The 22,394-nt window shown below is 40.4% G+C and overlaps 1 protein-coding gene across 1 annotated transcript in view; it reads right to left on the bottom strand.

Annotated features, from left to right (window-relative positions):
* NDUFA9 (NADH:ubiquinone oxidoreductase subunit A9) overlaps positions 1-21,886 on the bottom strand; it is a 38,840-nt gene extending 16,954 nt beyond the window's left edge. Inside the window, exons 1-6 of the mRNA XM_028121131.1 lie at positions 21,790-21,886; positions 15,124-15,294; positions 14,663-14,760; positions 10,410-10,501; positions 9,150-9,291; positions 3,815-3,917 (exon numbers count right to left, since the gene is read on the bottom strand). Coding sequence (XP_027976932.1) covers positions 3,815-3,917; positions 9,150-9,291; positions 10,410-10,501; positions 14,663-14,760; positions 15,124-15,294; positions 21,790-21,838 — 655 coding nt within the window. The 5' untranslated portion in view covers positions 21,839-21,886. The remainder of the gene's footprint in view (positions 1-3,814; positions 3,918-9,149; positions 9,292-10,409; positions 10,502-14,662; positions 14,761-15,123; positions 15,295-21,789) is intronic.
* Between the last annotated feature and the right edge of the window lie 508 nt (positions 21,887-22,394).

Raw genomic sequence — 22,394 nt, 5'->3', positions numbered from 1 at the left:
ATAAATGTAGCGGACACTGAGGAAGCTAATGGGCAGACACTTGTCCGATAACAAACACGGAAAGGAAAAAGGCCAAATTCTTAAGGACGTGGAGAGCACGGGAAAATGGTCAAATGGCTTGGCCACTTGGTGCATGGCCACTCCCAAGATGGGACAATCACTGCACGCCATTCTAAAGAGGAACACAGGAATCAGTAGATCAGCAACACAACATGGGTAACTCAGAAAAGACCGCTCTGGTAAAAAAATGGAAATTTAGGATATGATGAATGCATTACCACAAATATGTGGGAAATGAAAAGATTATTTAATACATGGTGCTGAGACAATCATTTTACTAAAATGAGGAAAAAGAGAGGAAGGGAGGGAGGGAGAAAAGGCTCACATCTCACCATAAACCAAAGCAAATCCCAAGTGGATTGAATGTAAAGGTTAAAAAAAAAGCCTTACAAAAATTTTTTTAAAGTAGACATTATTTATAGGAGCATCAAAAAGAATAAAACACTCAGGAATAAATGTAACCAAGTTGGCTAAAGACTTGCACATTGAAAACTGTAAAACACTGCAGAAAGAAAACTTTTTAACTATTTATTTGAGAGAGAATAAGAGAGTGGGGCAAGGGGCAGAAAAAGACGGGGAGAGAGAATGTCAAGCAGACTGCAAGCTGAGGGCAGAGCCCGATGCGGGCTTTATCCCACGACCCTGAGATCATTACCTGAGGCAATACCAAGAGTTGGATGCTTAACCAACTGAGCCACCCAGGCGCCCCACTGAAAGAAATTTAATAAGCCACAAATAAATAGAAATGCATCTCATGTTCATGGTGGAAGACAACACTGCTAATATGTCAAACCACCCAAAGAAATCTACAGGTAATGCAGTCCCTATCAAAATCCCAATGGTATATTCTGCAGAAGTATAGAAAGCTCCATCTTAAAATTCATATGGAATCTTCAGGGACCCCAAATAGCCAAAACTATTTTGAGAAAGAAAAATAAAGTTAGATCATATGGGAGATTTCAAAACCTTCTACAAAGCTACAGTAATCAAGATCCAAACAGTGGCATAAAGATAGACATATAAACCAGTGGAATAGAATAGAGAGAAATAACTTTTGTATGTATGGTTAAATGATTTTTTTGACACAGTGCCAAGACCATTCAATGGGGAAATGACAGTGTTTTCAATGACATCAGTTTCAATGATGCTGGGAGAACTGAATATCCATATATAAAAGAATAAAGTTGGACCTTTACCTTACACCATATACAAAAATTAACTCAAAATGGATCAAAGACTTAAACATAACAGCTACAACTACAAAATCCTTATAAGAAAATATGGGGGAAAGTTTCATGCCACTGGATTTAGCAATGATTTCTTGGCTATGATACTAAAACATAGGAAACAAAAGTAAAAACAGGTAAGAAATGAATTTGGGGAACGGGGGGAAGACAGTGACATAATTCAGTCCAAAGCAGATGATAAATTTTATTTTATTTTATTTTAATTAGTTAATTAATTAATTTAGTAGGCTCCATGCCCAGTGCAGAGCCCAACATGGGGCCTGAATTCACAACTCTGAGATCAAGACCTGAGCTGAGATCAAGAGTCAGAAGCTTAACCGTCTGAGCCACCCAGGCAACTCAGTAAATTTTATATTATATGTATTCTACCACAATTTTTTTTAAATTGGAAATTAATACAGAATGTGAAAAGACATGAGCAATCAGGGTGAAAAAACACAGGATAAAAATATCTAAATTGGATAAATGAACTGTGGTCTATACATACAATGGAATATCATTCAGTTATAAAAAAGAAATGAGCTATCAGCCATGGAAAGACATGAAGGAAGCTTAAATGCAGAGGCTAAGTGAAGGTAGCCAATCTGAAAAGGCGACATAGCATATGACTCCAACTATATGATATTCTAGAAAAGGCAAAACTATGGAGACAGAAAAAGATGAGTGGTTGTCAGGTATTAGGGGTGCAGGTAGCAAGGTAGGGAGGGAAGGATAAGAAGGTCGAGCACAGGAGATTTTTAAGGCAATGGAACTATTCTCTATGATAATCTAATGGTAGGTAGATGTCATTATACATTTGTCAAAATCCACAGAATGTACAACATAAAGAATGAATCCTAATGTAAATTATGGACTTAATAATAATGTATCAATATTGGCTCATCAATTCACAAATGTACCACACTAATGCCAGGTGTTAATAATAGAGAAAAGTGGGCGCCTGGGTGGCTCAGTCAACTAAGCATCTGCCTTTGGCTCAGGACATGATCTTGGAATCCTGGGATCGAGCCCATGTTGGGCTCCACGCTCAGCGGGGAGTCTGCTTCTCCTTCTCCCTCTGCTGCTCTCCCTGCTTGTGCTCTCTGTCAAATAAATAAATAAAATCTTAAAAAAAAAATAATAGAGAAAAATGTTGTGGGCAGAGATCGAGGGTTTAAAGGGTATGTGAGAACTCTGTGCTTTCCATTCAACTTTTCTGTAAACCTAAAACTACTCTAAAAAAATAAAGTCCATTAATTTTAAAACAATTTAAGTAAATATGCCAACAACAAAAAATAACAGTAAATATAACAAAAGATGTTATAATATATAGTCTAAATCAGTAAGAAAAACATCTCTCAAAAAAACAAATACACATAGGCAAAGGACATACAAAGAAAACTGAAAGAAAAAATACGAATAGCTGACAAGGAGAAACAGGAAGCTACTGATAAAACTGTACCTCACCAACCATCCTAGTACTTCCTAGGAGGGTCAGAATCTTCTCCGAATACGTAAGTGAATAAATTGAGAGGTAACTGGTAATTTGATAGAATCAGAAACTAAAGCTGGGTTCTTACCACAGACTTTAAAAATGTATTTGCCCTTCCCACCCCTACAAATGTACAGGGAAGTCACTTTTTTTACCTGTAAAATCTCAAAATCTCATCACTTAGTCAAGGAGACTGACTTCCTCTGCCAAGACAAGTCTAATTATTAAGCAAACAGAGCCTGAGAGCAAGCATAACATGATACCCAGCCCATGAAAGCAGTTTACATACCAATTTAGCAAAGGCCAAACTCCTATTTATTAGTCCCTAATCCCATTCCACAGAAATTGCTATTAACAAGGAAGACTGACATGATCTCAGGATCATGAGGTTGAGCCCCCTGTCGGGCTCTGCATTCAGTGCAGAGTCTGCTTGAGATTCTCTCTCTCCCTTTGCCCCCCCACCTGCTCACGCACTCTAAAATAAATAAAATCTTTAAAAAATAAACAAACAAGGAAGACTGATTACATGCACCTGATAAACTACGATGCTGCCTCTTTGTCTTTCCAAATCAACATCCAAGGGACTTGGCAATCAGACTAAAAGTGAGAAAGTAGTTAAGAGGGGCTTCATATGAAAAATATAAATAAGGCCAACATTTAAGCACTGACTACGGGCCAGGGACAGTGACATGCGCTACTTCATTTCAGTAACACACCACTCTTGAGACAGACATTTTCATCTCCATTTCAATATACAAGGAAGCTGCCCCTCGTACACCTGCCACAGTCACAGAACTAGTCAGTCTCTGTTTCCCAAGGCTGCACTCTTCCCGTGAATCTAAGGTGCTTCTTTTCTTAGACAGTAATGAAGACCACACTAGGCACACTGAACCTCTGGGGAGAAAAAGGCAACTGGGGGAGAGAAAATATACCTCAGTCTGTCGAGTCAGAGAACACCATTAGCTTGCGCTTAACTTCGACCTGGTTAACTGGTATCCTCTTTTCTACTACTAAGAATACAAGAAAGAATACATACTTGCAAAATGATTGAGGAATCTATCCTCTCTTCCAAAGATGTCCGATGGCTTTATGATAATGGCTTCCGGAAATGCATCTCTCACTTCCTTCTCTCCAACGGCCTAAACAACCAACCAAACAAAAAATAGAGTTCAGAGGTGAGTGAACAGAGCTTGCGTTCCTTCCACTATCAGGACGTTACTTGTATTTCAAAGGTCAGTTTCTCCAGATTAAGGCAGGATTCATAAAAGTCAGTTACACAGAATTTTTTTTAAATAACACACAAAAATGCCCTGCCTTTAATGGCTCTTGTTGGGTTTCTTCCTATATTTATCCTGGGGAAGCTTACGCAGAAGAAGGAGAAAAATCAGAGTAGAATTTTTCCAGCCTCCATTTTCCTTTCTAACCATAGGTTCTCTAGATGGTGTCACCAATCTAGCAGCCTGCCAGAGAAAGGAGAGTGTGGTCGGAGGCCATGATATGGAGGTGGCAGCACACATACCTACCCAGAGGAGTGGAGACAGGCCAGGAACCTTCCTAACCTCAACACCCTCGTTTGTTTCCATCTACCTCCTAGACGAGGCCTCTTTCCGTGCAAGTATCAGCACCCTGTCCAGCCTTCCTCCCCACCTGCACAGCCACTGCAAGTGACATATATGTCCAGGTGGACTTGAACCTCTGTTTCTTGAGCGTCTCAACTCCAGTGATCTCCTCTTTTCTCCCCTTCTGCCCCCTTCAACTCATTCAGGCCATGGACCATATCAACAACTGCGATTATCCTTCTTCTGAAATACTACATGAAGACATCCTGCTCTCAGATGGCAATCTCCCATACTTCCAGCTGCTGCTTCTTCATCACCTGTTCCTGGGATGTCTGGTCATCACCTTCTCAGGAGCACTAGTCCTCTGATGCTGGTTTCCCCCACATCAAATCCTCCTAACTTACCTCAGACTAGATGCCGTGGCCCAACTTTTCAATCACTCTCTTACCCATACTGTAAACTACCTCATCCCTTTGTCTTTACTCTTCCACCCACCAGGCAAAATCCCAATTCTGAAACAAGCCCATTAGCTTCCTTCTTTGAGCCATGCACTCCTGCTGTCTTCAGAGCTAGAGGAAAATAAATACATAAAAATCATAAATTGGACAATTCAATAGCAAAAAAAAAAAAGTCCCAATTTGATCAAAAAATGGGCAGATCTGAATAGACATTTTTTCCAAAGAAGACATACAGATGCCCAACAGGTACATGAAAAAGGTGCCCAAAATCACTAATCATCAGGGAAATGCAAATCAAAACCACAAGGAGATATCACTTCCCACCTATCAGCATGGCAATTATCAAAAAGACAAGAAATAACAAATGTTAGTGAGGATGTGGAGAAAAGGGAACCCCTGCGCACTGTTGGTGGGAATGTAAATTGGTGCAGCCACTATGGAAAATAGTATGAGGGTTCCTCAGAAACTTAAAAATATAACTACCATATGATCCAGCAATTCCACTTCTGCTAACATGTCCAAAGAAAATAAAAACACTAACTTGAAAAGATATCTGCATCCCCATGTTCAGTGGAGCACTATTTACAATCACCAAGATACGGAAGTAATCTGTCCATCGGGAGATGAAGGGTTAAAGATGTCATAAATACACACACACACAATGCAATTAAAAAAGAAGGAAATCTTGCCATTTGCAACAACATGGATGGACCCTGAAGGCATTATGCTAAGCAAAATATTCAGACAGAGAAAGACAAATACTATAGATCTCACTTATAAATGGAATAAAAAAAAAGAAAAAAAGCAAACAAAACCCCAGCAAACTCATAGATACAGAGAACAGAGGCAGGGGTAAAGGGGATCAAAAGGAACAAACTTCTAGTTATAAAATAAATAAGTCTCAGGATGTAACATACAGCATGGCGACTACAGGTAATTTGAAAGTTGCTAATAAAAGAGTAAATCATGAAATTCTCATCACAAGGGGCGCCTGGGTGGTTTAGTCGGTTAAGCGTGGGACTGCTGATTTCAGCTCAGGTCATGATTTCGTGATCAGGTCATGGGATCAAGCCCCATGTCGGGCTCTGTGCTCAGCAGGGAGGCTGCTTGTCCCTCTCCCTCTGCTCCTCCTCCCGCTCATGTTCTCTCTCTTTCTCAAATAAATAAAATCTTAAAAAAAAAAAAGTTCTCATCACACACACAAAAAAATCTGTAACTATGTGTGGTGACGTTAACCAGACTCATGGTGGAGATCACTTCACAATATATACATATGACAAATCATTACATTATACACCTGAAACTAATGTGTGTAAATTATACCTGAATTCAAAAAATCATAAATTGCTGCCAGTTATATACTCATGTCATAAATTTTAACTGGGACTTCAACATGTCCCAAGTATTGTTTTCTTCTAATTAGCTGTTCTCTCCTGTGACAATTTCAAATATTCTCTATTCTATTCAAATTCCTCCCTTACTATTCTCTTTCTTCCAATAAATGACTTCACCTTCTCATTCAAAGGGAAGATATGGCAGCAGACAAAAACCACCTCAAGCTCCCACGAGAAAATCCACAACTCTCCTCCTTTCTTATCTCCCCTTGCTCCAGGACTCACTTCCTTTCACTTTCTCAGGAGCCTGCCCAACTGACTCTCTCCTTTATGCTCAGTCTCACTCTTTACCAGCACCTTCTCACCAGCACTTACACAATGTCAAGACCTTCCACCTTAGAGGAAAAACGATTCTCAACTCCACGTGCCCCTTCAGCTTCTTGCCCCATCCCTCTTCTTACCAAACCACTTAAAAATGCCACCTGCTCTCACTGTCTCCACTGTCTCAGCTCCTGCTCACTCTTTGTTCACCTGTGCTCTAGATTCTGCCCCAACACTTGCACCCAAACCATTCTTAATCAGATCAAAAATGACCTCCATCCATGTTGGTAGATCCAAGGTGACTTTCCAGTTCTCACCTCACTTGGCATTCATAAGCAACTACTCCCCCCTTGCGACACTGTCTTCCCTTGGCTTCCATGACCTTATACTCTCCTGGTTTCCCTCCTACCTCACCAAGTCCACTCCTTCTCAGTCTTTGTTTGTTTGGGTTTTTGCAGGTGCCTCCTTGTCTACAAGAGCACTAATCATTGGTATTCCTCTGAGCCCTGTCCAAAGTTCTCTCAATCTACGCTTCCTCACAAGGCAATCTTATTCCCAAACATTGCTTCAATTAACTGGTTTTATTTTTTTTTAAGATTTTATTTATTTATTTGGGGGAGGGGGGGAGAGAGGGAGGGAGGGAGGGAGGGGGGGAGAGGGAGGGAGAGAGAGAGAGAGAGAGAGAGAGAGAGAGAGAGAGCGAGCATGAGCGGGGGGGAGGGGCAGATGGAGAAGCAGGCTCCCCGCTGAGCAGGAACCCTAGGATCAGGACCCGAGCCAAAGGCAGACGCCCAACTGACTGAGCCACCCAGGCGCCCCTAATTAAGTGGTTTTGTATCTCCAAACCAGACCTCACTTCTGAGCTCCAGGATCATAAACCCCATTCACCATTGTTACTTGGATGATTGACACACACCTGAAATGCAACCTGAGTCCAAAACTGGATCATCCTCTTCCTTCTCTGTAAATACTATTTTTCTATCTTTGCTGTGCTTTGGGATTACCTACGGAGAGTTAAAAATATCGATGCCCAAGTTCTATCCCCAGAGATTCTATTTTCATTGGTCAGGGTGCAGGATTTTTCAAAGTTCCTAGTGCTTCTAATGGGCAGCTAAGGCTAAGAACCACTGCCCGAAAGCCTTGTCCTTCTCTAGTGTTTCTCCCCTTATTCACCAGCACCACCATCTACCTCGTGGTGTACACCACAGGGCTGGACATCTCTGAGTCTTCTCCCACCACTGACTCCAGCCCCAACCCTGGCCCTTCCAAACAAGCATGGATTCTGACGATTCAGTGAATGCCAGATGCAGGCAGGCAGAGAGTGCACGTGCTCATTCTCCCTCATCCATGCGGTATAAAAATGCTGAGGCTTGAATGTGCTGCTAGCCAGTTCCATGACTATGAGAAACAGCTTACACAAAAAGAAGGAGCTGAAAGAATCACAGAGAAACCAAGCTGAAACTCTGATGAACCTTGGCACCAATGTGGCTAAGTTTCCTTATTGCTGGATTTTTCAGATTACAGGGGCCTATAAACTCCCTTTGTATTGAACCAGTTTACATTGACTTTTCAGATGCTAGCAATTAAATGCTCCAAACTGATAGATAGATGCCCTCTCTACCCCATTATATGCTCCTACAGCACAGTTCCCTACTTTGCAACACCAGGCACAAGTGGCATTATTTTCCTCAATAGATTAGAAACTAGATAGGGGCTAAGACTGTCTGTTTTATTTGCTACTGTATCCCCACCATCTAATACAATATACAGCACACTGTAGGTACTTAATAAATCATTTGTTCAATAAAAGAATGCAGTGGGTCAAAAAGCTGGAGTCCCTGGCAAAGAACTCTGCGGTCCTTACCAATCTGACACAAAGCAGGCTCAGGATAGCAGAAAACAAATGCTAAAATCAGCCCCAGACACTGCAATTCCTCTGAGTCCCTGATAATAAAGACATTTCAGGGGGCGCCTGGGTGGCTCAGATGGTTAAGCGTCTGCCTTCGGCTCAGGTCATGATCCCAGCGTCCTGGGATCGAGTCCTGCATCAGGCTCCCTGCTCCTTGGGAGCCTGCTTCTCCCTCTGCCTCTCTCTCTCTGTCTCTCGTGAATAAATAAATAAATAATCTTTAAAAAATAAAATAAAATAAAGACATTTCAGGCTACAGAATGACCCCAAATCAGAATGGTCAATCCCTAGGCACAATCTGGATGACAATGTGGTTTCCGGAAGTATAAAAAGCCTAAATACTAGATTTCCTTGGCAAATATTTATCCCTGTCGTCCTCAGCCTTTACATTACCCCCGTAAGAGTAGCATACGACCATGACTAGGCACGAGGTTTGAGAAAAAAAGATGGTCTTTCAACCTGTAGGTGATACGGGTAGGATGCTTTTGACAGAAATAATATTCTACCTTTTATGAGGTTTACTATATAATTCTATTATGTCCCAAGCAACTTTCAGCATTTGAGAACAGGTATCCATCTCTGAAGCCCCTTACCATAGTTCCCTGCAAACAGAAAGCACTCAACCAAAATGTCAGAATACAACACACACATCAATCTAATTCTGGATATGGAGAATTAGAAACCCTTTTTATTTCTGGATATGTCGGTGAGAAACCCTTCTCACTTAACTTGTGTTTCAAAGGGGCCAAGAAACTCTGGGAACCACTTCCCAAGTGAAATGGTCACCTACCTTATTTCTCAGATATCTAGAAGAGCTTTTAATATCAGCATTCAGATGTGAAACATGAATGAGCTTTTCAACTCCAGCTTCCTTGGACACTTGAGCAATTGCATGGGGAATCTTCACAAAAATATCCTCAAAATCAAAGTTTCTGGAAGAAGGAAAAAAAGGGGGGAGGATCAGTTAAGAACACCTGTTTAAGGATTCTAAAGCTTTCTGTGACAAGCTAGTTTTCATACTATTGCTGGAATTCTTAATAGTTAAAACTTTTAAATGGCAACGATTTAACCCAAAGTCAAAATTAACATATATATGTATATTTTACATACATAAGTTTTACTGCTCATCATTACTGTACATAATTTAAACCTTATCATAAGTCATAAATCAGCACACATAATATTCTCTGTGCTCCAGGAATCCCAAGGCTGAGACCCTTTGAGAACATCTGGCAGCACTGGTTGGGAAGGGAGGGGGGAAGTGTTGGGAGCTGAAAAGGGACCTACTTCTTATCCCCGGGCCTTTGTTTCCCCCAGGGGAAAAAGAAACTAAAAAAATCAGTCACCAGTTTAATCCAATAACATTAACATTACACAATAACATTAATGCTTACACTGTACAAGGCACTGTTATTAGTCACTACAGGAGATTTAAAGTTGAATGAGACTCTCCAAGTCACCAAAGAACTTAGAAATATGTGATGAGGCAGACATAGATTATCAAACTTTAATAAATGTTAAGAAAATGGTATGAACAAAATGTTGTGCAACTATAAGATTAAAACACTATCTGTTGATAAACAACCCACACAAAGGCTAAAAAGAACAGTTCAAACCAGTACTCATGTCATCTTTGATTAACAATGTGAACACAGTTTACGCAAGAAAAGCCAATGTTCAGCTTGATGAACAGTAGGACAGGCAAAATCGTCCTGCCTAACCCATCCCAGCTGGACAAATCCAAAACAGGATCAGCCATTATGAACCAACCGGTCATTCCATCAAGCTGATGACACCAACCACACTGACATAATCCCTACCGGCTTTTTATGGGTAGTGCATCACATTGCTCCATTATACCAGACTTACTGCCAACTGAATCTCCTGAAAGGGGGTTTTTGGGTATGTAAATAGGTGTTCAATCAATGCTTAATGATGGACTAATTAAAAATGTGACAACTACAATTCCTGACATTAGAAGGTACCCAGTGAATGTCTACTGAACCTTAAGACAGCATATGCAAAGAAAAAACAAGAGCCAAAGACTTACTTGGTTTCCCATTCTCGCCCAACAAGATTAATGACCACATTGCTGTGCTTCACTGCTCTTTGGATAGAATCTTTGTTTCTCCCGTCCCATTCCTATAAGAACAACAGCCAGTCAGATGCAAACATAAGGGCAAGTTTCAAAATAGGCCATCTGTTGTAGTCATAATATGGTACTATTTCATACAGGCTCCATTTATTATAAGAGAAATGGTCATGAGGTCTCAAATTCCTTCCTGATTCTCTGACTCTCCTGGAGACAAAAAGATCACAGTGTATCTGTTTTATTAGGTAATGAAATGATAGAATTAGAAAAGACAATATTCGTTTTTAGTGGGGCACATCCATTTCTGGCCACCCAACTGCCCCCTGCAAGTTTGTAAGGGAATCTGGTTACCAAATCTCCCTTCCTGAAATAGAGCCAAAGAGCCAAGGATCATTTGGGAGGAAAACTGCCTTGCCCTTTTTGCAGCAACCAGCTACAGAGTGAAGTTAGGCAGAGTATCTCTTAAAGGCTAACATTAAATTGGGAGCATTCATGACTATTTTCTTATCTCTCCTTAATGCTTTCCTCTTTATAATCCTAGATCTAGTCATTTCTACTTCAAACATGAACACAACATGCAGGGAGGAGTGACCTGCCTAAAAGCGCAGGGTGAGCCAATGGCAGATTTCAGTGTAGAACTAAATGTCTGAGTGATTCAGGCCTACAGTCAGGTTGACGATTCTTGTCCAAAATGGAGACCAGGGATTAAACGACCTCAAAGATACAGCATTTTCTATGTTAAAATGAAATTGGATTTTTTAAACATTTTGAAGGAAAGTAATGAGTAGTAAGAAGTTCTTAGGGTCAAGAGGTAAGGGGTATGTATGAGCGAGAGGAGAGAGAGTGAGAAAGGAACAATGGGGTGGGGGGAGTGACTGGGCAGAACCACTAACATACCTGTGCAATTTAGAAAGGCTCCAGAAACCAGACTCAAGAGCAAAAGATGAAGCCCTCAAGAGGAGGAACTAGTGATAACTGATGCAGGAGAGGGGATACAAGACACATATAGAGTGACAGCTGGGGAGTCAGACAACTCCATTTGCCTTTTGTGAACTGTGTACAAAATTATCTCTCCAACCTCTATGTAAAATTTGAAAATACAACCTATCTCAGGGGTTTGCTATGAAGATAGAGTAAAATAGATATACAATCTGCAGCACAATGAGTGACACAGCTAATAAAAAAAACAGTTCTTGGGGCGCCTGGGTGGCTCAGTTGGTTAAGCGGCTGCCTTTGGCTCAGGTCATGATCCCAGCCCCACGTCAGGCTCCCTGCTCAGCGGGAGGCCTGCTTCTCCCTCTCCCACTCCCCCTGCTTGTGTTCCCTCTCTCCCTGTCTCTCTCTCTGTCAAATAAATAAATAAAATCTTTAAAAAAAATTTTTTTAAAAAAGCAGTTCTACACATAAGAAGCTAAAGAAGACTTTTTTTTTTTTTTTAAAGATTCCAAGAACAGTCAGAGTGGAAGAGCTTGGGGCATATCTGCAGGAATGGCACAAGAGAAAAGCCTGGAGAGAAAGAATTGAAAGGAAACCAAATTCCCAGGGATAAGGCCCAGGGGGCACAGTCAAGTTAGCAAACCAAGTGGTTGTTCAGACAGCAGTTTCACCACAGACCAAAGCAGGGAAATCAGTACGTCACACTTAGTATGGTTCACCCTTCTCAAAAATAAACAATATAGTGAAGTCTTTCCGTTTTATCCTTCTTGTACTTCCCCTTTTGTAAACATTATTATATTCAAAGTAATATGCTTGGGGAGCCTGGGTGGCTCAGTTGGTTAAACGTCCGACTCTTGATTTTGGCTCAGGTCATGATCTCAAGGTCGTGGGATCGAGCCCCACGTTAGGCTCCATGCTGGGCACAGAGCCTGCTTAAGATTCGCTCTCCCTCTGCCCCTCCCCGCTTCACGCTCACTTGCTCTCTTTCTCTCTTAAAAAAAATAGTTATATGTTTAGTCTCTGTATTCTCTATTAACACTGAGCGCTCCCTGTGGTCTTGTTCATCAAGACATGCTCACAGTTTAGCTCAATGCCAGGCACTCTATAAATACCTGTGGAAAGAATGAAATATGTATCATATATCTCAATTCCAATGACTCCGCATCTGCAAGCCAAAGTTTTCACCCATCATTTGTGAAATACTTTAATTTTGAGGATTGACAAAGTGACCAATAATCTCAAGTCACAAAGAAACAGGAAAAAAGCTAAGCTCCTCTAACTGTAAGACCAAGAAGATATTTGACAATAAGATTTTAGAGAAGAAAAACACTTTAGAAACAAGAAATTTCTAACATATTCTTAGCTTGTGAACATTCAGTAAGGAATAAATGAAAATGTTATTAAAAATAAGTAAAAATTTGGGCGCCTGGGTGGCTCAGTTGGTTAAGCGACTGCCTTCGGCTCAGGTCATGATCCTGGGATCCTGGATCAAGTCCCACATCAGGATCCCCCTGCTCTGCGGGGAGCCTGCTTCTCCCTCTCTCTCTGCCTGCCACTCCCCCTGCTATGCTCTCTCTCTCTCAAATAAATAAATAAAATCTTAAAAAAAATAAGTAAAAATTTAAAAGAGATCACAAATAATCTGCATGAACATATCAGAGATCTTCAGAATGTTTACCAAATTATTTTTTATTTGTATTTATTTTCTTAAAAAAAGATTTTATTTATTTGACAGAGAGAGACACAGCAAGAGAGGGAACACAAGCAGGAGGAGTGGGAGAGGGAGAAGCAGGTTTCCCGCTGAGCAGGGAGCCTGATGTGGGGCTTGATCCCAGGACCCTGGGATCATGACCTGAGCTGAAGGCAGACACTTAACGACTGAGCCACCCACGCGCCCTCCGAATTATTTTTTAAAAGGGAAAGTGTGTACATGGAAGAGCTCAGCTCCATACAGAATGATAAAAGCAGGACAATTTAGCCAGAACAGGAGACCAAGCATCAAGGCCCAGAGTGTTTCTCAATAGGGTAACTGTACGCACTGGGGACAGTGTAACTCCTTGTGGAAAGGGACTGCTCTGGGAGCTGTATGATATTTAGCATCCCTGGTCCCTAGCTAATAAACCAGTGTGGTCTCCAGTCATCGTGGCAACCAAAAAGGCCCACACGTTTTTAATCACCCCCTTGAAGGGTCCCCACTGCCTCGCCCCATTGGCAACTCTTGGCCAAAGGAAAAACCTGCAGATTAAAGAATAGCAATAGGGAAGCACAGCGAGCACTGTTCTAAACTCAGTCTGTGCCAAGGAAACCAAGTTATAAAACACCCTATTTGTGATTTTCAGCATCTACAGAAGAACTGTCCAACAGAAATATAACATGAGGCACACAGGCAATTCTAAATTTTCCACCAGTCACATTTAAAAGAGTAAAAAGAAACAGGTGAAATTCATTTTAATAATATATTTTATTTAACCCAATATATCCAAAATATTATTTCAATATGTAATAAGTGTAAAAAATTATTAATGATATATAGCACTTTCTTTGTACTAAGGCTTTGAAATCTGGTGTGTATTTTATATGTACAGCATATCTTAATTAAGATTAGCCACATTTCAAATGTTCCATGACCACAGGTGGCTGGTGGCTACCATACCAGACGGCATGGGCCTACAGCAGGGGTTAGCAAACCATATCCCAAAGGCAAATCTAGCCTGTAGTCTAACTTTGTAAATAAAGATTTTTTTTTAAAGATTTTTTTAAAGATTTTTTTATTTATTCATTTAAGACACAGAGATACAGAGAGAGAGAGCATTAGCAGGGGGAGAGGCAGGGGAGAGGGAGAAGCAGGCTCTCCACTGAGCCGGGAGCCCGATGTGGGGCTCGATCCCAGGACCCTCAGATCATGACCTGAGCCGAAGGCAGACGCCCAACCATCTGATCCACCCAGGTGCCCCTGTAAATAAAGTTTTATTAGAACAGAGCCACTTCCATTCATTTATATATTATCTATAGCCGCTTTCAGGCTAGAAGGGCAGAACTGAGTAATCATGAAAAGACCCTGTGACCTACAAAAGCTAAAATATTTACTCTCTGGCCCTTTACAGAAAATGTGTGTCAACTGCTGGGCAAGAGTTTAAAAGAATGGGATGAATGAAGGATGCCCTTGGTTCACTCTGGGATGACACTGTTGGTTTATCACACTGTCTCTCTCTCCTAAAAATGACCTCAGTAATTTACATCTGTCAACTCCAATAATCAGTCACACAGGTTCTTACCAGAAAGATAATCTGGCCCAGGTCACCCATGGGACGAAGGTGCATGGTGTCATATGGATCACACCGATAGGGTACAATCACCTGTGACCCCATACGTCCTAAAAAAGAATGGATTGAAACAAGGATCAACATTAACATAATATGGATATTTACTTTATAGGACAGTGATTTGGTAAATATTTAACTTCTAGTATGATAAATGAATGGATACCATTTTTAACAAAAAGCATATTTTGCTGTGCGAGAGATGCCGTAACTTTTCAGAGACCACATTCCTGTTTCTACATCCTATACAGAAAGCATAATAATGCTTCCTAATGAACAGCAGATCAAAATTACATAAACCCAAGATAAGAGTAATCTGTAACACTGTTAAATTGAAAGAAACATGGTTCATGGCTCCTCATTAGGCAACCCTAATAAACGGCACTGGGGCATATGGAACTTAAAGAACTACTTACCAAGGTGGTTGACAACATATCGGCCCAGGAATCCTGTTGCTCCAAACACAGTGGCCACAATCCCACTAACTGAGGAACGCCCACCTTTGCCATGAGGTATGAGTGCATGATGAAGCTGGCGCTGCAGTGGGCCATGAAACATAGCTGTGGCTCTTGCAGTAATAGAAGAACCTTAAACAAAACCCCAGAGTATACAAAAATGGTAAATGTTAATATAAAAGTGAGTATGAATAACCTCTTTTCCTAGAAACTGGTAACGTTATTTTGCTATCAGTACTTTCATATACTTAAGTTTAAAAGAACTTTTAAATCAAAAGTTGTAATTCAAGTGCCAACAGCAATAATAAACAAACTACCGCAACAAAGAATCCATGTGTCATAAGGAAATATATAAAAATTAGAAAATTGATTTTTCAATAACACTGGTTTGAACTGCATGGGTCCACTTTTATGCAGATTTTTTCAATAAATACAGCACAATACTATATTTCCTTTTCATTATTTTCTTTAATAACATTTTTTTCTCTCACTTTACTGTAAAAACACAGTATATAATACATACAGGTAAAACATACAGAATATTTTAATCAACTATTTATGTTACCGGTAAGGCTTCTGGGCAATAGGAGGCTATCAATAGTTAAGTTTTAGGGGAACCTACATGAGTTTTTGACTGCAGGGATGGGGGGGTCAGTGCCCCTAACTACTGTATTGTTCAAGAGTCAACTATAAACTTCCTGCCCTATGGGATACAATATACCTAGGAAGATAAACACATTTAAAAAATTAAAGTTACATACTAAGAGAGTATAAACCTCCACAATAAAAGGAACTGAAAGAATGCACAGGAAAGAAGCAATATATGAGGATTCTTGGATAAAATGGATTTTGGGGGGGCGCTTCTTCCAGTTTTACTGAAAAATAATCAACATATATCACTGTGTAAGTTTAAGGTGTACAGCATGATGGTTTGATTTACATATATTATAAAATGATTACAACAGGTTCAGCTTATGTTCATCATCTCATAGAGATATAATAAAAAGGAAAGAAGAAAAAAAACAATTTTCTCCTAGTGATGAGAACTCTTAGCATTAATTACCCTAATGTTTTATCATTATCATTCGGCAGCATTAGCTATAGTCACCATGTTGTACATTACATCTCGAGTACTTATTTATAACTCTAGGTTTGTACTTTTGACCACCTTCCTCCAATCCCCCTTCTGCAACCTTCTGCCTCTAGGAACCACAAGTCTGAGCTCTTTTTCTATGAGTTTGGGTTTCTTTTTAATCCCACATATAAGGGAGATCATACAAAGTTGAGATCATACGTATTCGTCTTTCTCTGACTTATTTCACTTAGCGTAATGCCTTCAGGGTCCATCCATGTTGCAGCAAATGGTCGGATTTCCTAGTTTTCTTTATGGCCGGATAATATTCCATCATATATAAATACCACAACTTCTTTATCTGCTCAACCCTTGATGGACACTTAGGTTGTTTTCATGTCCCGGCTATTGTAAATAATGCTGCGATAAACATGGGAGTGCAGGTACCTCTTTTGAGTTAGTATTTTCATTTCCTTTGAACATATGAGCAGAAGTGGAATTGCTGGATCACATAGTAGTTGTATTTTTAATTTTTTGAGGAACCTTCATGCTGTTTTCCATAGTGGCCATTCCCTTTTCTCCACATCCTCGCTAACATTTGTTATCTCTTGTCTTTTTCATGATGGTGATTCTAATGTGTAAGGTGGTATCTCATTGTGGTTTTAATTTGCATTTCCCTGATGACAAGTGATGTTGAGCACCTTCTCATGTAACTGTTGGCCTTTCACATATCCTCTTTGCCCATTTTTTAACTGGGTTATTTGTGGGGATTTTGCTGTTGCACAATAAACTAGTTTGAGAAAGGTTGTAAAGAGGAACAGAAAGAATAGATTTCCGTGTGAAACACGTAACACATTTAACAATGTAGACGTGGGAATGAATAAGCCCAGTGCAGGGAACAGAAGATTTACTTGGAACAGACTCTGAAACTGATAATGAATGAAAAAATAAAGTTGACGATACATGCTGGAGGCAGAGGACTATTAGCAGAGAACATTTTTTTTAAAAACAAGAGTACAGTTCAGACAATATAAAGCTACGGAAAATCATCAAAAGTAATGACAAAAGGAGTGTTTGAGAAAAAATTTTCTGACCTTTAGAAAGGTTAATTTGTCAAACCTCTCACTATTTACATCTCCACACTATATGCGCAAGGAGACCATGTGGCCTTAGCCTGGACATCTGCAAGGTGGGGAAACACGACTTCCCATTGCAGACCCTTCTCATTTGAGCCATTCTAACAGAGGGTTCCACCACATGGGAGATCAATGACTGTTTCCCAGCAGCTTTGATCCCTCTGTTCCTCTGGAATGACAAAGAACAAATTTAACCCCTCTCCCGCATTTAAGTTCAGCAATTATATCTCTACTAAGTCTTCTCCAGGTTACACATCCCTAGTTCCATCAACTATTCTTCATTTGGCAGAAGTGTAAAACTCCTTTGGAATCACACTCCCAATTTTCAAGTCCCTTGAAATATTATGGCAAAGTTTTAGAGCAAATTACTTAACTTTCAGAGAATAAGTAAAAACCAACTAAGACATTTAAAGGGCTAATAAACTTTTGCTACAATCAACAAACCGTTTACCATCAGCACTGGTGCTTTGTAAACTTGGGGAAAACTGAAAGAAACTAATAGGAATTGCTTTAGATCTGTATTTGAAAAAAAAAAAAGGAAGGAAGGAAGGATGGTAAGTAACTAAGTAAGTCTGTGTCTCTTCTCTGCACATGATTCTCCTGCGGCATTCTACCCAGAAACCACGGTTTTTCCCTAGTCAGAAGCATGAAATTAGAGAAAAAGCCTAGCTTACTAAACAATGACTGAAACCACAAAGATTAAAAACAAACACTGCAGATCGGACACATAACAACAAACTGTTACCACAATAACAGCTAAACTTACAAAACTGTCAGCAGATGCCAGGCATTGTTCTAAGTGCTCAGTAGGTATTATCTTATTTAATACTATTCTTACTGTAACTTTACAGATGTGGAAGCTCATGCTCAGAGAGTTTAAGTGACTTGCCTGAAAAGCCAGCAAAGGAAACTGAAAAGCAGCCCAGTAAGGTAAGGGGAAAACAAAAGGAAATGATACCCACAAGGTAAATGAAGGAAGGGACTGACAGAGGTAATAGTTAACTCTATCAAAGGCTGCTGAAAAGTGAAGTAGGATGGGGACAGAGGACCACAGACCCAGAAGATGTTGGTTTTGAGTGGCCTTAACAAGAGCAATTTTATTGCTGTGGGAATGACAGCCTGACTTCAGCAGGCATGAGAGAATGTGAGGCAAGGAAGTGGGAAAAGGAGTATCAGTGATTCTTCTGAGGAGAGATGATGTAAAAGGGGGTAAAAGGACCAGATGACACAAGGACAAGGAAGGATTTTTTTTTAATATTAGCTATTATAACATATTTATACACTGATGGAAATGACCCAGTAGAGGGCAAAAATGAATGATTCAGGAGAGGGAATGCACAGGTAATTGAAGATGGGATGGAATGCAAAACAAAGGAACTGGCTTTAGATCAAAGCAGGAGGAGCTCATCCACTATCACAGGAGGGAAAGCTGAGAATTATCACAGCTCAGCTATTGGATTTTTATGGTGGGAAAAAGATCGTTCTCATCTGATTCCTCTGATTTCTAGGTAAAGGTGAGAATGAGACAGAAGCACATGTTAAAAGTTTTAGGAGACCGACAATGTTAAATAATCATGGAAAACGGAAAGCAAATTTCTTTGAAAAACATAATACTGAAAATCTACTTGATATCTGTATTCATGAATTTAAAATAAGGTCAGTCAGTTCTGAGTTTTCTGTAGCTCAGTTCTCTACTGCAGGAAATGTGTGGAAAGCTTGGTTTAATTAGTGGTTTGTTTTTTTTTTAATGCCACAGGCAGATGGGCTAGGGAGTTAAGAATGTACGGGGTAATGATTAGAACGATCAGTAAGGAAGGAAATGAGGACACTGGATGAAGGACAGTAAATAAAACAGGAAGAATGACCGGAGTCAAGGAATTAATATCTCAAATGATTGTTAGGAGATTTACAGTAAATGTATATAAAGCATTTAGCACATTACCTAGAGCATGTTAAGCACTCCATGAGTAACAGATACTTTCATTTGTTATCACTTCAGAAGCTCTTGGGTGATGTTACATTAACCTCATGAGATTATTTATTTTCCCCCAACAATTATAGGCCAAGCACCATTCTAGAAACTGTGACTAGCACAATAAAAAAGAAGCTCTGGCCTCAGGGAGCTTACATTTTAGAGGGTTGACTTGAAAATTAATATGTGGGTAGGTACCTGTCACAGTGCCTTGCACTAGGTAGATACTCAATAAATATAAGTTGTTACCTTCTTTGGTTCCAACCTCTCTATTTTCTTCCATATGTTATGAAGACCATTAGGAGAGTAATATTCTTTACTCATTACATTCTTCTGCTCAAATACCTCTATTGGCTTCTTACTGTAATATATAAACCAATCTTCTCCAAACATATTTGCTTGCACATTGCATTAGTTTTAAACATTTATAAATCACATATACATTCTGTGTAGGACCAATGCGTCATATACACTAAAAAACATATTAAAGCACTTAGAATAGTGTCTGGTATATAGTGTGAACTACATAAGTATTAGCTATTGTTGTTATTACTGAAAATGTTTTTTCAGTTCTAATACTGTATTTTTGTATCCCACTGAATTCCTCTTGCAAAACCCACTTTCGAGACCACTGAACTAAACTGCTTGACTTTCAAAGTCCTCCATTATTTGATCCCATCTAACATAGTCAACTTTCTTTCCTACTAGTCCTTATCTACAGGTAGTCATTTCACTCCCTCCTAAGTACTTTGTGATTCCACTCTCACTACCTTGTCCTTGCCCATGCCAGGAAAAGGCCTAGTTTCTCTGACTTTCCAAATCAAAACCACACACACACACACACACACACACACACACACAAATCAGTGGAAGCACTGCAATTCTCCACTGGTCTTCCAATCTTCCCTCACTACTTCAAATGATACTAACCTTTCCCTTTTCTGATTTCCTACGGTACTTAATAGTCTCTCCATATCTCACCATATATAATTGTTTTACACGGTTCTGTTCTATAGTTTTTTGATTACGTTACACACTAGACTTGCCTCTCTAGAGCTTATGCAAAAGCTTACTTTACCAGAGACAATAAAGCATAGAGGTTAAGAGCACAAGCTATGGCTTCAACTAAAAATAAGTTAAAGTGAAAATATTTATGAAACTATTTAGGACTGTGGTTAGCAAATAGCCAATACACAATAAATGGTAGTTATTATCATTCATGATCTACATTATGTCACACCAACGTAATACTTTCACAAGAACCAACAAACGTCTTTGCAAAGAAGTCATGGCTACAAAACCATCCACAGAAACGATGTGAACCAATCACCTTCCCAGTGGTATGTAGGAGCTCTACCCAAGACGGTAAATAGAAAAGTGTCCTCCAAATATTCCTGACTTGCTCCTCAACCTAAACATCAGAACGACGTGTGGAGCTTTTTTTTTAAAGCCAAGGTGCAAGGAGCCAATCTCAAAAATTCTGATTCAATAGCTCTGCAATCAGTCCCCATTTCTATTTTTTTTCCTAAAGCACTAAAAATGATTCTGACATGCAGCTAACTGTGAGAGCAAATGATATTTGATAATGACTTGAATCCACTATGGAAAAATACAACTTTTGGAGGTTGACTGAGGCAAATTTGTGAAACGGTGATGGGGGAAGAATGATAATAAAGTGTAACTGTATTCCCAATTTCCTGGCTTTTCTTGACTCGTTTTGTCAGTGTAAGGGTAAATGTATATTTTCAAATTGAGGAACACGACAGCAGATCCAATCAGAATAGGAGGAAAAATGAACAACGCTTAGACAAACCTTAAGATAATCCTTTACTCTTCACTTTCCTTTCCACCAAGCTCCTCATTGTTCTCTCTCCAGTATCTCTCGCTCCCCCAGCCCCCAGTGCCTTGACCTAACACACTCTACATATGCAGGGATGCTTTTGACTTAGAAAGTGCTTTTATAAATATTACTTTATTTAATCGTTTCAGAAACTCCCTGACGTTGTGGTATTATCATCCCCACTGTAACATGAAGAATCTGAAACTGAGATAGACTAAGGGCTTGCACAAGTTGCGAAACTTTTCTCACTATTCTTTTTTTTCCATCCTTTTCAGATTCCTCCCCACAAACCCCCGAACGTCCCGCCGCCAGCCACATACACTAATTTTTCCTAACCTCGAACCCTTACAAGCCTATGAGAACTGATTCTTTCGATCCTTTACATGTTCCCCACTTTCTCCTTTTCCCTTCCCGTTGCTCACATTCGCTCAGCACAGACTCCTTCCCAAGTGTACAATTTAATGTGAGCCAAGGAGGGGAAAAGGAAAGCAGAAACTACAGGCAGTCCCGGACCTAGAAAGACCAAGGTGCTCGGGGAGTCGGCGTGCCCGCTGCAGCAACACTTCGGAATCCCGATCGGGGGGCCGCTGTTCCCGGTGACACTTACGTGACATTGGCAGGGCCCGGACAACCCGGGGGTGAACGGCAGCCGCCATCTTCTCCCACAATACCCCACGGCCGGCGCTCCGACCCACTACGGCAACTGAGCGGGGCCAAAGTGATCGTCCACGCCTGTCTGCGCAGGCGCTAACCGGGAAGAGACGGGGTGGGTCAGAGATTGGGGTAGAGTGTGGAGAGAAGAGACCTAGGGAAAGAGAGCGGGGCGCAAGGGAGGAAACGTGAAGGAGAGGACAAAGAGAGGAAATAGAGAAGAATCTTGGGGTTAGAATCTCAGATCTGGAGTGGACTATAATCTTACTGCCAAGGAACGTGAAGTTAAGAGTCAACTAGTGACTGACTGAAGGACGTGCAAAATGGTAGAACCCGAGCTGCAGAGAGCCCAACTTCCCTGACTCTCAGTTCAGTTTATTATTCCCTGAAAATGTCAGCAGCTCTGGTGAGACTAGGGGAAATGGAGGCGTGGCCCCGGCACTCGGGAAGTTCTCAAAGGAGAAAACCAGGGTCCAGAGGAGAGGTTGGACAAGAAAGGAGTGAGGCGGGACGTAGAGAAATAAGGAAGAGAAATAGAAATGAGGATGTGCACCTCGAACT

This window comes from Eumetopias jubatus, unplaced genomic scaffold (assembly GCF_037043125.1).
Source record: "Eumetopias jubatus isolate StellerSeaLion01/CBP00866 unplaced genomic scaffold, mEumJub1_p1.0 scaffold_8, whole genome shotgun sequence".
Taxonomy (NCBI): Eukaryota; Metazoa; Chordata; class Mammalia; order Carnivora; family Otariidae; genus Eumetopias; species Eumetopias jubatus.
This window is presented reverse-complemented; position numbering and strand designations above follow the sequence as displayed.